The following is a 14,867-nucleotide window of genomic DNA, read 5'->3' as shown; positions in this document are numbered from 1 at the left end:
CAGTTGCTGGTCAGAAACGTTCTGGGGCCAAGATATTCTTGCAACACCCAGTCAGCCTACACCTTGTCCTAGATCCAAACTGCAGCTAAAAGTGGGGTGGCCTAGGCAGAAGTGAAAAGGAAGCTGGCAGGAAAGCAGGCCTGATCCCTTCCTGCAAGTAGCTTTGTTGTTTTTTTGCAGAAAGGAGGGGGGCAATCCACATTCAGAGCAGCCCCCCCACATACACACAGTTTGCCCAGGCATGTTTCCACACCCACACCCGACACTGTCAGCGGCTGCTGGGAATGATCACAACTGCCCCACGGACAAAATTAATCCTGGGGAAATTTATTTGATGCTTACTTATAAAAGGCTTGATTTTCAATCCCACATTTCCAGAGGTGCTTGCAGGCTTCAGGAGTTGGAGCAAAATATGTCAGAACAATTTTCTTTTCCTGTAGAAAGCCCAGGGGGGAAAAACCCGTAAGGTTAATTCACAAGCTTGGTTCACAGACAGCATGCTCAGTGAGCTAGCTTTAAATGCAAATGCCCCCAATGCTATTTGAACGGAAGAAGGATGGGAAAGCAATTTCCCTGAAGGAGCTGTGGGTTTGCTTTCCATAAATAAATATATGTGGCTCTATAAGCAGCATCACACACTCTGCAAAACCTGGAAGCTCCTCAGCATAAGATGGCGATGGCATGCTACAAGTGGTGGTGCGATTTTTACTTGGGCCGCGTAAACAGTGGATGAGAGTGTAATGCTGTTTGTGAGGAGTCTTGCACAGAAGGCTCTGGCTGTTTGTTTCCACTGTCAGAAATGATGGCAGGATTCGACTTTCCTCCTGGCAATACCAACAGTGCTACCTTTGCAAATGCACCTGACCCTTAAGGATACCTAATAGAAGTTATTATAAGGCCAGTAAGTATTGGATTGAGCATCCTTAAACTTAGCCATGCCTCTCAATATGTGTGGTGCTTCAGGATGGAGTGTGGCCAGAAACAGAGTCAGGAATCCTAAACATTGCATCTCTCTTGGAACAGAGGCAAAAACTATACCTACACAGTTACAGCAACTGAAGAAGGTACTCACCACTTTCTGACTTACATATAAATAGAACGTCTTGCCTTCAAATTTCATTTTTGTCACTTCGTTCCTACAAGCACAAAAAAGGCACTTGTGTAAACCAGAGGACGCAGCCCGCCTCCCATCGCACAGCATTACGAATGCAGAGCCCACACACAGCGTGGAATAGATTCCGGCAAGATGCAGAAATTGAAAAACCAAATTGTTTGCATGAAACGCAAAGTCAAGAAACAAAATGTTTTAGAGGGCAGCAGTTGCAGGAGTTTCAAGTCCAACATTTGCAGTTCATCCAAAGTGTAACATGGTTAGAGAAGAGGACTCCTGGCTCAAAAACAGTGGCTGAGGTGAGAGAGGAATCTCAGCGCAAAAAGGTGAGTCTTAAGTGGGGGGTGTCCAGGAGCCACCTTGCAAACTTTTGCTTTATTAAAACGGGTGCATATCTGGATGAGAATACCAAATGTAAGATAACCACACTTAGCTGATGAGGCCAAAATCTGAGATACAGCAAAAGGATGAGCAACAATGCGACCAGGTCTGGAGCAGAGTCTGGAGGGGCTTTTAGGTGACTGTGCCAATAAACATGGACAATGCAGTTCAATGCAGACAGATGTACAAAATAATACATTTTGGGGCAACAAACCAAATATTGAGAGTACAGATTACATGGAACAGTCATGCAGCGTACTGACCAGGAAAGGGGTTTAGGGGTTATTGTAGAAAAATCCTTGAAGCCATCAGCCCAGTGTGTGGCTGCAGTAAAAAAGGCAAACAGGATACTGGGGTACATCAACAACGGGATACAATACAAAGCAAGAGAAGAAGAAGAAGTGACACTATCTACATTGCATGGACCAGATCACAGCTCTGCTTCTTGTGCCCTGAGCAGCAGGGTGGGGGGTGGGGAAAGGGGCACTCGTGCCCCTTGTGACAAAACATAGTTGAGGATGGGAGGAGCCCCCAACAGGCATGGCAGGGGTCAAAAAAGAATTCATTCTTTTCTGCACTGGGAAATTCAGGAGAGATTATTCTGCATGGAAAACCTACAGGGGCTTTTTTGCAGGGGATGGATTCTCTGATTAGCTATGGGCGTTCTGTACAAAACACCATGGATCATGCTTTCTTACTAGGTAGGTAGATGAAAAACTATCTCATCGGAGGAGGAGGAGGGCAGGAACAAGAATCTTGCATCACTGCATGGCCATTTTTTGGCATGGCAACAGTAGGATTGAAGGTCCAGGTGAAAACTGGTTCATAAAGACATCAGAGCTAACAGGTGAACAATCTGTCTTGGGAATTCCAGATGAAGCATTTTGCATATTTAAAAAACTATAGAAATAATCACAAAGGAAAGATCTTGAGGATACGAACAGTATTGCACATTATTGAATTGCTCCCAGGAATGCTGCTCTTTCTATGTATTGCCCTGCCTAGCTATCTACCTTTGGGGCAAGGACAGTTTTCTGGATGTCTTGGTCCTTTGTAAGGAGAGAAATTTTACCCTGGTGAGTAAATGACTTATTTGGAAATAGCCACTGGTAATTTCAGAGATAACAAAAAACCTGGGCAACTCTGAGCCTTAGTACCCATCGACCAGGTCCCTAATTACCAGGAACTCTCTTAGAGAAACATAATATGCTTTCAATAAGCAAGGGACACAGCTCCTTGGGTTGTGTCCACTGACTGCCAAAGCACATTCCCTCCAGCAGCTAAAATGCAATGCCCACAATCTTTAACCAAGGGGATAAATTCTGGGAAGGATAACTGGTGGAGGGTGGGGAATCCTAAGGCAAAAAGAACAAGTAGGCTTGGGTTTTGCAGAATGACAAGATTTTGGCTTTTCTCTTCCAAAAATGAAGTGTTGTTGCTGCTAGCTCTGAGAGCAATAATGTGGTGCTAATAGGACACAGATTGGGCATACGTCCCAAGTGCGGCATGCTAATGGCTTGCCTAAAGCTTTTCCTGGAACAAAATGCCTAGCAGCCATTTTCACTAGCCATAATAAAGTCTGGAGCGACAGTGTGTAGCTCAAGGCCAAACACAGCTTCCAGGGTTGCAGACAGCCCTCCACAACCTCATTGCACGAGGACACCAGGATTCTCTTCCAGGTACATCAGATTGCCAGTTGCCTAGGTGTGAAACTGCACAGAGCTGGTTATTTACCTGTCACTGAAATACTTAATGTGGTCACCTGTGCACTCACAGCTCAACTTCCTTCCCTACTACAGGTCCTCTGACTTTAGAGGGGATGCCTTGCAAGGAAATGGGTGGGAAGGTGCTAATCCTGCCCCCTTGATAGAAGTGCACATATCAAAAAGTATTGGTGCCCCAACTCCCAGGAAAGAGCTTTGGGATGTTCCTAGAGAATGACAAAAGGCAGGTGAGGAACCCAGAGATAGGTGTAACTGCACAGGTGACCACTCAACACTAGACTGAGAGAAGGTTCACAAATGCAAAGCTACACTTCTGAAAATTCCCCAGATTTTTCAGAACAAAATGCTTGTACGCTACATGTAAAATTAATAGTACCCTTTACATCTCCGCTGTCACAATAAAAAGGCTGACTTGCCACATTGTCTCATATCTGGTTGACTGCCCATTTGCTTTTAACCACATGATCCCCAAGAAGGTCAAGGGAACAGGTAGATTCATGGCAAGTGTCTTCCAATATAATCATGACTTGAGAGAGGCCATCAGGAACACTGTGTCCAGTAGAAGCAGGTGGGACCAAAACCTGCTACCGTATTGGCCCAGATATAAGCTACACTTTCCCCCCAAATTCTGACCATGAAAAGTTAAAGTGTGGCTTAAATTCGCGAGCTTACAAAAATTGGCTTTTATGATATCGCTGCTCAAACAGACATACAGTAAAACGGAACATTTGCCATTTGTGGGTGTGAGTGCCTGTGGAATTTTAAGGGAGTGGCTTATATTTGGATATTGTCTCTCTCCCCCCCCCCCTTAATTTTAAAGGTGCGGCTTATTTGCAGGTGCGGCTTATATTTGGTCCAATCCGGTATATCTGAAATTATTTCCTTGCATTTCAGGTATCACCCCCCACAACTCCCAGCTGTCAGCTCCCTACCCTCTGTACCTATTGCATTGTTTAGCAGGAAACAGCTGCATGCTGGGTTGCTAAGTATTTGTGCCCAGTGGAAGCTGGGTTGTCCATGTAGAGCAAAAGCAGTAGCATGCCTCTCCTCCCACACATGTTCTGGGGACTGCAGTTCTGGCCCCGATTCACCATTTTTAAAGTCACCAGTTTCACTCTCCACTAAGTGAAATGTCTGGGACAAGAATTAGACAGACTGTGTGTGTGTGTGTGTGTGTGTGTGTGTGTGTGTGTGTGTGTGAGTGTGAGTTCCAGCTCAGAAAGTCCTACCCACGTCATGTGTAGAAGCTGTAGAATTTAGTCGTGGGTTCCAGGAGAATGAATGGATGCTAAATCTGACTAGAAGAGGAAGCAAGGAAGACTCAAAACCTGAAGCTCTCACCCCCACCTTAGAAGCAACACCCTGTCAAAACACATCAGTTGGCTGTGAAGGCCTTCCAGCCTCTGGACAAAAGGGGCAGAGCAGAGCAAAAGTGGGATGCCAAGCCAACTAGAAGGTCAGATCCTGTCTTGGTCAGTGGGTCTCTGTTCTGCACCAAAGGGGGTAAATAAGGGGCAATAGGGTGATATCAGATAAAGCTTCCAATGCCGCCCAAAAAGGAATGGTAGAACTGGGGTTTCCAGAGCAGAACTCACCATTTGATGAAGTGGACTCGCTTGTTTCCTTGCAGGACAACAAACCCAAACGGGGTGAAGGCCAAAAAAGCAGCATTTCCAGACACATCCTGCAAGAGAGCAATAACTTCTCGTCACACAGCGCAGAGCCAGTAAGGTTTGCAGGACAACCTCCACTCGCATCTACTGGCACAAGAAGCTGTTGTGTAGGAAAGAGCTGACAAGAGGCCTGTGCTGTGAAAATCTCCTTTTTCAGCAGCAGAGAAATGAATCAGGGACGAAAGCAGATCCCACGTCTCTCCTCTTGAGCATGGGGAGGAGTGGCAAGTTCCTCACCTGCCCTTTCAGAAGATTTAACAGCCTCAGTGCCTTGGATCGTGTTCCTGGTTTCCAAAATAACTTTATCCATCATTTCTTCACATCATTTACTGTATATTAGGTCATATTCTTTGCTCCCTCCAGCCCAGCCAGCCAAGGATCCTGCCCCAGAGTCTAATAACCTCTTGACCACCCTGGAGACAAGTTAACTGCTCTGTTTTTAATAGTTAGAACCTCACGGGAGGTTTTCATACAGAGGTTGGATGGCCATCTGTCAGGAATTCTTTATCTGTGTTTCCTGCATTGAAGCATGGGGTTGGACCAGGTGACCCTCGGGGTTCCTTTCAACTCTGCAATTTTATGATTCTGTATCTTGCAAGTCCCTTTTTGTTCTGATGTCTCTCTAGCCATGAGGCACAACTCTTAAGGCAGGCTGGAGAATTCACACAGGGCCAGCCCAAGAGATTTTGCCACCTGAGGCAAGAACAAAATGGCACCTTCCTCAATTCCAAGCAGGAAAGCCAACCACTCAGGCAGTTGACCTTCAATGTTGGCAACAGGACACCAGAGTGCCACGTGGCACACATCCCTGTAGCGTTTGCCACCCAAGGCAGCTGCCTCCCTTTGCCTCATGGTAGGACTGGCCCTGGATGGAGACATTATTGGGAGCAACCTCAGCCTTTGTCAGAGAAGAACCGGGGCCTCCCTGAGGCTTTCCCTCCAGCTCACCCACTTGCTTGAAGGATGGAGATTGTTAAAGGACAAACCCCCTGGCCTGGAGGTGGGCACTTCTCTGTGGCCTCTCACTAGCCACATTCCCTTCATGACTGAGCAGGCGTGGGAGGGTAGTGTGGGAGGTACTCAATTCCTCAGGCTGAGAGGAAGGTGCCCACAAGGGTTCTGCAGGCTCTTTACTCTTGACCACCAGCCTTCTTGGTCCCAGTATCAGAATGAGGAGCCTGGTCCAGCTCTTTAGATGTTGGCACAGAAAGCCTCAGACTTGGTCCACCCACTTGCCTCTGGCTCCAGACCAGGGCCAGGAACCCACAGGGGTTGTGAGATCAAAAGACTGGCTAGAAAGACACCTTTGAAAAATAAACTGTGATGGGAGAATTCGTATTGTCAGGCTTGTTAGTTGGCTAAAGTGTAATCTGACCCTAGCAGTTGTTTTGGAAGTAGAATGTGCCCAGTTATTTCATGACACCTGATTATCTTCCTGCAATGGGAGAAACTGAGGCTCTTATGCGTTACCTTTTCAAATGTTGAATTTATTTATGAATTAGAGCTAAATTTCTAGCACCATTTGCTATCAAGGTGAGGAAGATGGGCCAGACCTTCAAAACATTAGGTTTTTTCTTAGCAAACAGGTGTCTAGAAGTACCTCTTTAAACCAGCAGCTTCTGCAGCTTTTACTGAATTTCACGGCACAAAATCTTCCTATGATCATGGTAGTGACTGTTTGTCCTATCTCATGCCTATTGCAACACTCTGCAAAGAGATGGTTCCATTAATAATCATTTAATGTACTTCATTTTCTCATCTTTCTAGTGACCTGTGGCCACTACAGAAATGAAAATGAATGTAAAATTTAGATACCTTGAAGTTGAGTCATCTGTCTTTTGCAAGGGAATTCCTCCACGGACATGTAAATAGTGTGTGTGTGTTTTGCGGGGGGGGGGGGGCAATTATGCTAGAATCAGACCAGTGCACAGCTTCCAGCATGCCAAGAAGCAAGTTGGGGGAGTTGGTGGCGATCCTCTGGGCTTGCTACATTGGAGCACACAGCCTACTAAGCACAGACCCCCTCCTCCAGGGCTGATAAGGGGAGTGTGTATGGGGAAAAACTGGTACAAATTACTGGGGCCCAGCAGTCCAGAAGGGGCCCCAACTATCTGGCATATGTTTTATGCAATTCTTAACAAAATACATATTTTGTGTTCAATGCATGCACAATTCTAAATAGCGCCTTTGCAAACTTCTGTTGTGACCTGAGCATTTCTGACTCTCTACGAACAGTTGCACTTTGACAGTACGACAGCGTAGCCTCATCTTATTAAACGCAGTCACATTCGTATGTTTTCATAAGTGCAAATACAACAAAGTTGTTGTGTGGTGCTCATTGCGTTGCGTTAAATGTACAAGTTTAGCGTTCAAAGTGTCTGGTTAGTTCAGCAGCGATGGTCTGGGTGCTTCTATTATTGATAATAGTCATTAAGATCTTAATATTTTCAACGGACACGACTATTACCATATTATTAACATAAAAATGAGATCACACTTTTATTTCACACTCTATGTAAATATTTTTAGCCTGTCTGCCCTTGCTGGGGGGGACCCCACAACCTGCTCTTGGCACCCCTGCCCTCCTCCTCCATTGTGGCAGAACCTGCAGCACCCACTTTGCGTTCATCACACCCCCCCCCCCTCTGAATTGCAGCCACCTTCCACAGAGAGGCATGTCAGGGCCCCCTGGGGATAAATTAGTGCTTTGCCCTGCTCAGCCTAATTAAATGAACTGGTAGTTTCTTCTGCAGATGAAGATCGCTCCCTAGGAGGGCAGCAGTATGAACAGGAAAGGGAGGCATGACACCGGTTAGGGGAAAGTGAAAAGCCATGCAACTTTTGACTGTCTTTGTGCCATTGTTAATATTCTATCCTCAGGCTGATTGCAACTCATTTGCTGAATTGTGGAATGCTTGAATTGTGGGGTATTGTAACATTACACATTATTGCTGGCTGCCCTGAATGCTTGATCAAAGACCAAAAGCAACAACCACCAAGCATAGAAGTTTTACAAAACCATCTCATTGCAAGTCGAAGCTAGAGGGAAAGGGCATCTGCTTTGTATGTGGGACATCCCAGGTCCAGTTCCCGACAGCATCTCCAGGTAAGGTGGAAGAGAATGAAAGACCCCCTGCCTGAAACCCTGGAGAAACCCTGTCAATTGCTATAGATGGTACTGAGTGGGATGGAGGAAGGGTCTGATTCTACTTAAGGCAGCTTCCTATGGTCTCCAAACTGTCCATGGGCTGGTCTCCATTAGTACTGGGCCTAGAGTACTTCCTTCAAAGGAGTATGGATACAGCCACCAAATTGTGGTTTGTTTTACTCTCTGGTTGCATGGCCAACTGGTATGTGTTTGAAGCAGCTACTTCCTCCGTTACTGACCTGCAAGGCCAGTTAACGTCTAGAAAACAGCTCCATGTAGAAGTGACTGAAATCCCACAAGAGATCTCCCTAAGGCACTGCTGAGTGTCGGGGAGGTTGCTGCTTTGTACCTTACATGGATGTGGGTCAACTCCGTACGTCTCCAGGGTCTGGGCTTTCCTTAAAAAGTTTAGCTCTGAAGTAGCTGGTGTCTGACCACTGGAAGAGAGGGGAGGGGAGAGAGAAATGGGGGCAATCAACTTGAATCAAAACATGCCCTGTTTACATTCATAGGTAAAGAAACAAATGCAATGAAGTAGTATACAAATTGTTGAAATGAAATGAGGAGAAAAGGAAGAGTTCACATCTTAGGCATCTGGCGCCTGTTGAATTTCTGCCTGTCCCACAGCTGTTAAAGAACAAGGTGCAACCCTTAGGAAGTCCCAGGGTACCCATCTGGGTTGCTGCCTCGGCCTGACCTCTGTCGTCTGCCTGTGGCCTTTCCCTTTTGCCAGTGTGGGGGTGCCCATCCAAAGTGCATTGGAAGAATCCCAGAATTGTAGAGTTGGAAAGGACCCAAAGGGTCAACTGAGGAATCCCAGCTAGGAGAGTGAGCCCTGCTAGGCCAATTGCATCTAAGACCCTCTGGACTGCTGCAAATGCTTCTGCAAACTGGCCTAATTTTCTTTTATAAAACTTTACTTAGGTCTTCCTGTTCTAGTTATTAACAGCTGGATTTATTATGTTGGGTTTGTTTGATGGTTTTTACTTCATCAGCACATGGCAACTAATAAGCCTAATAAATAAATAAATGAAAATTCCCCCCCCCCCGGCCTAATACCCTCACCCCCAGGCACGTCCCATCTTAGGGCAGATTTGTGTCTGCATGAATTTTCACTGCAGAGTGGATTGCGTACCCACCCCCTGCCCCCAAGTAAGGATCCGGATTAAGCACAGAGCTGGAAGGTCACCTGAGCTCAATCTTGTGGATCTCTGCAATCTTCCTTTCCAGCTTTTCTGAATGCTTGGGAAAGAACTGGAACTTGGAGCTGTAGCCCTCAGGGTGCTTTCCAGGGTCATAGTCGCCAATCTCCGCTGAAGGGCAGAAAAGAGAAAGAGAGAGAGAGAGAGAGAGAGAGAGAGAGAGAGAGAGAGAGAGAGAGAGAATCAGCCACAGGCCCAGTCAAGGGCTGCTCTGTTCCCCTTCAGTATATGGAGCAAGTCAAGTCAAAGAGCACTAAATGCCACAGCCTTCCCCAAGCTGGTGCTCTCAAGAAGAGCCTGGCTGGATCAGGCCATTGACCCATCTAATCCAGCATCCTGTTCTCACAGCGGCCAGCAAGATGCCTGTGGGAAACTCACAAACAGGATTCGACCACAAGAGCACTCTCCCCTCCTGCGGCTTCCAGAAATTGGTATTCAGAAGCATAGCTGCTTCCAGCTGTGCAGGCGGAACATAACATCCATCATGGCTAGTAGCCATCAATATGGGACGTATAGGATTCCAACAATCCCTGCCCTGGATGGCAGAGCAGCCCAGAAGTAGGAGCCCATGACAGCAGCCATATGGCATTCCTATGCGCAGTGCCCTTGTAGATGAAATTATGCCATCAGTACTTATCATGGAAAGCAAATGTACCTTGCCAAAAGGCATTACCTTGAAGGATGTAGGCAGCTAACAGAGCAGCGTCTGATGTCTTGCACAGGAGGCGGCCGTGATAGAGATCTCTTTTGATCTGCAAGAAGACGAGATACCTGACAAGAGAACCACAGCAAACAGGGAGTCAGTGACGCCTCTCATTAGACCCAACCTAGAGTAGCTTCCGCTACGCAGAGGAGCAGAGCTTCATAGCAAGGCCTCTCCCATTTGTTCCACTTGCAGAAATAAAGAACAGAAGGAAGGTTCTCACAGTGGCCAGCCAGATGCCCCCAAAGGGAAGACTGCAATGAGGACTTGGGTGCAACAGCCCTCTCCCCTGCAGGTTTCCAGCAGCTTATAATCGGAAGCATCGCTGTCTCCAACCATGGAGGCAGAGCATAGCTATTGTGGCTTGAAGCCAATGACACCCATACCCCCTTCCATGAATTCATCTGATCTTTTAAAGCCATCCAAAGTTGGTGGCCATGGGAGAAATTTGGGTAGTTAGATCACCTGCCTTTATGCATCTGTACAAAACTCTATTGCCCACTGTGCCTCAGCAATTTGCATATAGATCGCACCAATCTAAGCAGGGCAGTCCAACCTCCCAGACCAAATGGGCTGCAAGAGCACTTTGACAGACAACCCTATAGCTACACACTGAATTAAATTTCCATATCGTAAATTAAAGTGTTTGCAATATAGTTTTTTTAAAAATACACAATGTATTTAATTAAACATATATATTTCAATTGAACAATAGATTTAATTAGATACAAAAACTAATAGATCTAAAACACTTATTTATTAAATAGAGTTAATACGCAAAAAGATGCATGCATTTTTGTTAACAATGCAGACATCAGTGGGATGCCCGAACTAGAGAATTCATCACATGTTGATCAATGTCCGCCTTGAGGTTCGTTGTTGACATCCACAGGCAAATCTTGAGTGAATTGTCTTGCTAAGTTGTTTAGAGTTTTGGACTTTATGAAGTTCATGTTTGAAAATGCTTGTTCACAGACCTACCCCACGCTTCTTGGCATCAAAATTCCTTTCTCTCCCCCACCAATCATTGCACCCCAAAGCTCAGACCTCTCTGTATTGCAAGAAAGAAAGTGAAGTATTCCATACTGAAACAGACACAGACACACCATGCTTCTTCTCTGTACTGGCTGCATCCCAGGAAGCTCCAGTGCTCCAGACCCCTGTCAGCCTGGTGATGCAGCCACGCTTTGAGTGGGCTCGAGAGCACAGCCTGGTGGCTGCACAGAGCTCCTGCAACAGCGGAGGAGGAACAGCAGCCGCAGCAGCAGCTTGCCTTCAGCGGCAGCACACACACTCACTGCTGTCTCTTCCAGCCTGGCTGTGTTGCCCTGGATGAGGTAGAGGGTGGGGAGCTGGAAAGTCACCAAGATTAGCCTCGGGGGGCTCCGTGTTGGACCACCCTGCCTTTGGAAAGAATCTTTCTTTGGGTTCCTATTCTTCAACAACTGGGAGGCAGGACAGTTCTGTGCACAGTTGGATGCACACTGTTCTATTGCTGCACTTTTGCAATGGAATATTGAGCCACACTAGTCAAGGCAGGAGCAAAGGGGGCCCCTAGAGTGTTCGAATCCATTTCCCCAAAGAGCCATTCCTCCTCTGAGCACCTGATTGCTGTCCAACCTTTTCAGAAGCACTGATCACTTTAATTTCATTTGCTTATTAAAATGTGAAGTTTTACTTTGCCCTGGTCCTTGCTTTGCCCTAGTGAAATCAGTGCTCAGTTGTGCCATTTTCCCTTTTGATTTGAAGCGTTCCAGAAAATAAAGAGTTTGCCTGTATCTTTAGCAAGCAGAAATGATCATCTTCAATAAACCCGAATTAAGAAACTCTTGGATTTACTTTCACTGGAGATATTAAGAAATGACATATTTTTCAGCTGAAATGAACTGACTCACCAGCGGCCAGGCAGTTAACCATTTTGATTCCTACTTTCTCATTTGTTACATTCTCTGACTTTCCAACCCAGAAGATTTGAGAGACGACATGAATTAGCTTACAGACATGCCAGCTAAAATTAGGTTTGCCCCCGTTTAAAATCTCCTGGCTATGAAAAGCAGAAATTGCTGGGTTGCAGGGACAGAGAAAGTAATCTAATTCTTCACCTGCACGAGAGAGATATGCCAAGAGAGGGGGCCAAGCAGCCAGAAAATATGTAAAGCCAGATTATCCGGGAGCCAGGGCAGCAACTGGCTCCAGCCCCCACCTGCAGCAACTCAGCCTCTTCCTCTGCAAATTCTGGGATTGCAAGGATTTGTTTTGATGACCTGAAGAGGTTGGGTTTCCATTGCCTCCCCAAATATATTTCTGGATGGTATTTCAATTTGCCTTATTATCTTCGATGACTGTCAAGGCACTGACCTCTGAGCAGTCCTGATTACCATATCAACCATGGACATAATGCCAGCCACACATCCTACTGGCCATTCCACATTCAAATTCAGGCCTAATGGATGCACAATGCAGCAGTTGCTGAAAAAAGCATTTACCATAAAATCTGCAAATCAAGCAGGGCAGCTGTGAGGGTGACTTGGAAGCCTGGGATCCACCCTGGCAGATTCCAAGGAGAAGGGGGTTGTGCACTTTTTCCAAATAAGCACCCAAACTGAGCTGCTACCACCCAGATTGTACCCTGTTATTCTGCACTCGGTTAGGCTTGAAGAACCATCAATTGCAACAGATGAGCAACCATGGTGGACTAAAATGGGTGAGAAGAATGAAAAAAACAAAACTCTGCACTACTTTTTCCAGGTTGCTCGCCTTTTCTCTCTCTCTTTTTTTTGCTGACTAGGTAACAGTTGTGTGGCATCTTGGATGATGCTACTATTGAAGGGAACATCATAGCATCAGTAAAATACTGACAGCCAGAGTGGTGCAGTAGTTAGAATGTCAGACTAGAATTTGAGAGACCAGAGTTCAAATCCCGACTTGGCCATGAAGCTCACTGGGTGGCCTTGGGCCAGTCACTCCCTCTCAGCCTAACCTACTTCACAGGCTTGCTGTGAAGACTAAATGGGGAAGGACAGAACCATGTGTACCACACTGAGCTCCCCCAGATATGTTTTGGTAATCCACAGCCTGCATCCCACTTGGGCTCACCTAGGTAAACTAATCTCCTGGTCCAGTTCCTGATCATGATGAAAGTTGTACACAGCATCATTTTCTTTCTTTCTTTCTTTCTTTCTTTCTTTCTTTCTTTCTTTCTTTCTTTCTTTCTTTCTTTCTTTCTTTCTTTCCTTCCTTCCTTCCTTCCTTCCTTCCTTCCTTCCTTCCTTCCTTCCTTCTTCCTCCCCTTGCTCCTGCCTCATCTCTTATTTACGTGCTCCCTCCCAGCTGTTTGGGTAAAGCAGGACATTATCCCAAAGTACCCAGTAAACTACAAAATAACAGAGATTAGAAATGAATTATGGGCTGTGGGGGCTAGGAAACAGTTGGGAAAGGAAATAAACTCTTTTAATTGGAGCATTGTACAACCATAACCACATTGATTTGCTTCAGTTATAACCTTGAGTCTGTGGAGTTGACTCGTTATGCTTTACTCCCTGTGCCCCTGTGTCACTAGTAGTGAGCAAATTTCAACCCTGATTAGATCCCCAAATTAACCGACCCAAGCCAGAGGTGGACACCGACATACTGTCAATAGCTCAGATCTTCCTGGCAGCTGTTTTGGGGAGGAAAAAGCTAAGCTCATCAACTTCACTGTTCAAGATTCCCCAGGTCCCCTCATCCTTCCATCTGACAATGCATTTACGGACCACCTGAAATGGCCAAAATCCATGTTTTCTACATTTGCACTGGCTGCAAGCTTCCCTAACCAAGCCCCACTTCAGAACAAAATAGGCTTTTGCCTGCTGCTCTGATTCTTGGCAAGGGGGCGGGGGGGGGGGGAAGCAAAGCCAATGTTCCACCTCTGATCATGATGGTGAGCATCTGCAAAAAGCCACCTTCTCAATGCACACAGGTAAAAGACCTTCTTTCCAGAAACTTCCACAAACTTTCCATCTATATGACTTACAGAACCTTGCACTTGCTCAGTGAGCAGTATGTGCAGTCATCAATGAAAACAAAGGAGTAGCAATACAATAGCAGTTCTCTGGTGAGACTCCAAGCACCCCCTCCCGCCCTACAGAAAGGCTGGTTAAAATGAGGATTGAGCATGCTCATATCCCACTAGACAGCCTCAGGGGACTCTCAGGGAGCTTCCAGGCAGATGTTTACTGAGAGATGGGGGCTCCTCATTCATGTAAGGTCTGTTGTTGTTTTTTTACAGCATCTACATGCATAAAAGCGCAGGCCCATGATTCCCTCTGCCACCGCTTTAATCCGGATTGACCCTTTAAAAATATATATCAAAAACTGGTGCGGCAATACTAGAAAAAAATGGGAAACTGAGAAAAACTGGAAAGGACAGAATCCGCCCATCCCTGTTGGGAGGACCACAAATTTGGGAGCCAGGGCAGCTGGCCAAAGCCTCACCCTGAGGCATTCAGTGCTGGACATTTTGCACTGCCAAAATAAATCACTCCCTGTTCCAAAGTATGGCATTCTAATTCTGGACCAAGACCTTAGAGAGTTTAAATCTTGCAAGAGGCTTTTTTTGGAGGAAGAGTCAGGGGAGGCCAGGTGAAGCCGTCCCAGCCCAGTAGAACACTGTGAAATCGGGGAGGGGAGAGCGAGACAGAGAACAGGTGGCCATTATTGATTCATGAGCATCCTGCTTCCCTCCTTCAAGCAAAACCATGACTATTCTTCTTAACATTCTTCTGTCATCTTTTAAGAAGGACATCTGGGCCCCCAGAAACAGTTACAGAACATCACATCTTGCAAATTAATATTAAGTGGCATTCAGGGTTTTTTTTAAAAAAAGGATAGCAAGTGTTGGTGGAGATTGATCAAAAACAAAATTATGCCCTACATTTTTTTGAAAA

At 46.0% G+C, this 14,867-nt stretch overlaps 2 protein-coding genes across 8 annotated transcripts in view; one reads left to right on the top strand and one right to left on the bottom strand.

Moving 5' to 3' along the window:
• Window positions 1-7,864, top strand: part of WDR76 (WD repeat domain 76) — a 29,619-nt gene extending 21,755 nt beyond the window's left edge. Inside the window, exons 14-15 of the mRNA XM_083713142.1 lie at window positions 6,657-6,753; window positions 7,770-7,864. Coding sequence (XP_083569268.1) covers window positions 6,657-6,681 — 25 coding nt within the window. The 3' untranslated portion in view covers window positions 6,682-6,753; window positions 7,770-7,864. The remainder of the gene's footprint in view (window positions 1-6,656; window positions 6,754-7,769) is intronic.
• Window positions 1-14,867, bottom strand: part of FRMD5 (FERM domain containing 5) — a 128,200-nt gene that overhangs the window by 8,902 nt on the left and 104,431 nt on the right. For 4 of the 7 annotated variants that reach the window (XM_083713156.1, XM_083713158.1, XM_083713161.1 and 1 more), the window contains 6 exons: window positions 9,913-10,010; window positions 9,227-9,350; window positions 8,387-8,474; window positions 4,812-4,900; window positions 1,073-1,136; window positions 343-434 (listed from right to left, as the gene is read on the bottom strand). In XM_083713156.1, coding sequence (XP_083569282.1) covers window positions 343-434; window positions 1,073-1,136; window positions 4,812-4,900; window positions 8,387-8,474; window positions 9,227-9,350; window positions 9,913-10,010 — 555 coding nt within the window. Of the gene's footprint in view, window positions 1-342; window positions 435-1,072; window positions 1,137-1,755; window positions 1,817-4,811; window positions 4,901-8,386; window positions 8,475-9,226; window positions 9,351-9,912; window positions 10,011-14,867 lie in introns of all 7 variants that reach the window. The other 3 variants (XM_083713157.1, XM_083713159.1, XM_083713162.1) reach the window with 2 other exon arrangements.

Source organism: Podarcis gaigeae, assembly GCF_964106915.1.
Source record: "Podarcis gaigeae genome assembly, chromosome: 14".
NCBI classification, from domain to species: domain Eukaryota; kingdom Metazoa; phylum Chordata; class Lepidosauria; order Squamata; family Lacertidae; genus Podarcis; species Podarcis gaigeae.
This window is presented reverse-complemented; position numbering and strand designations above follow the sequence as displayed.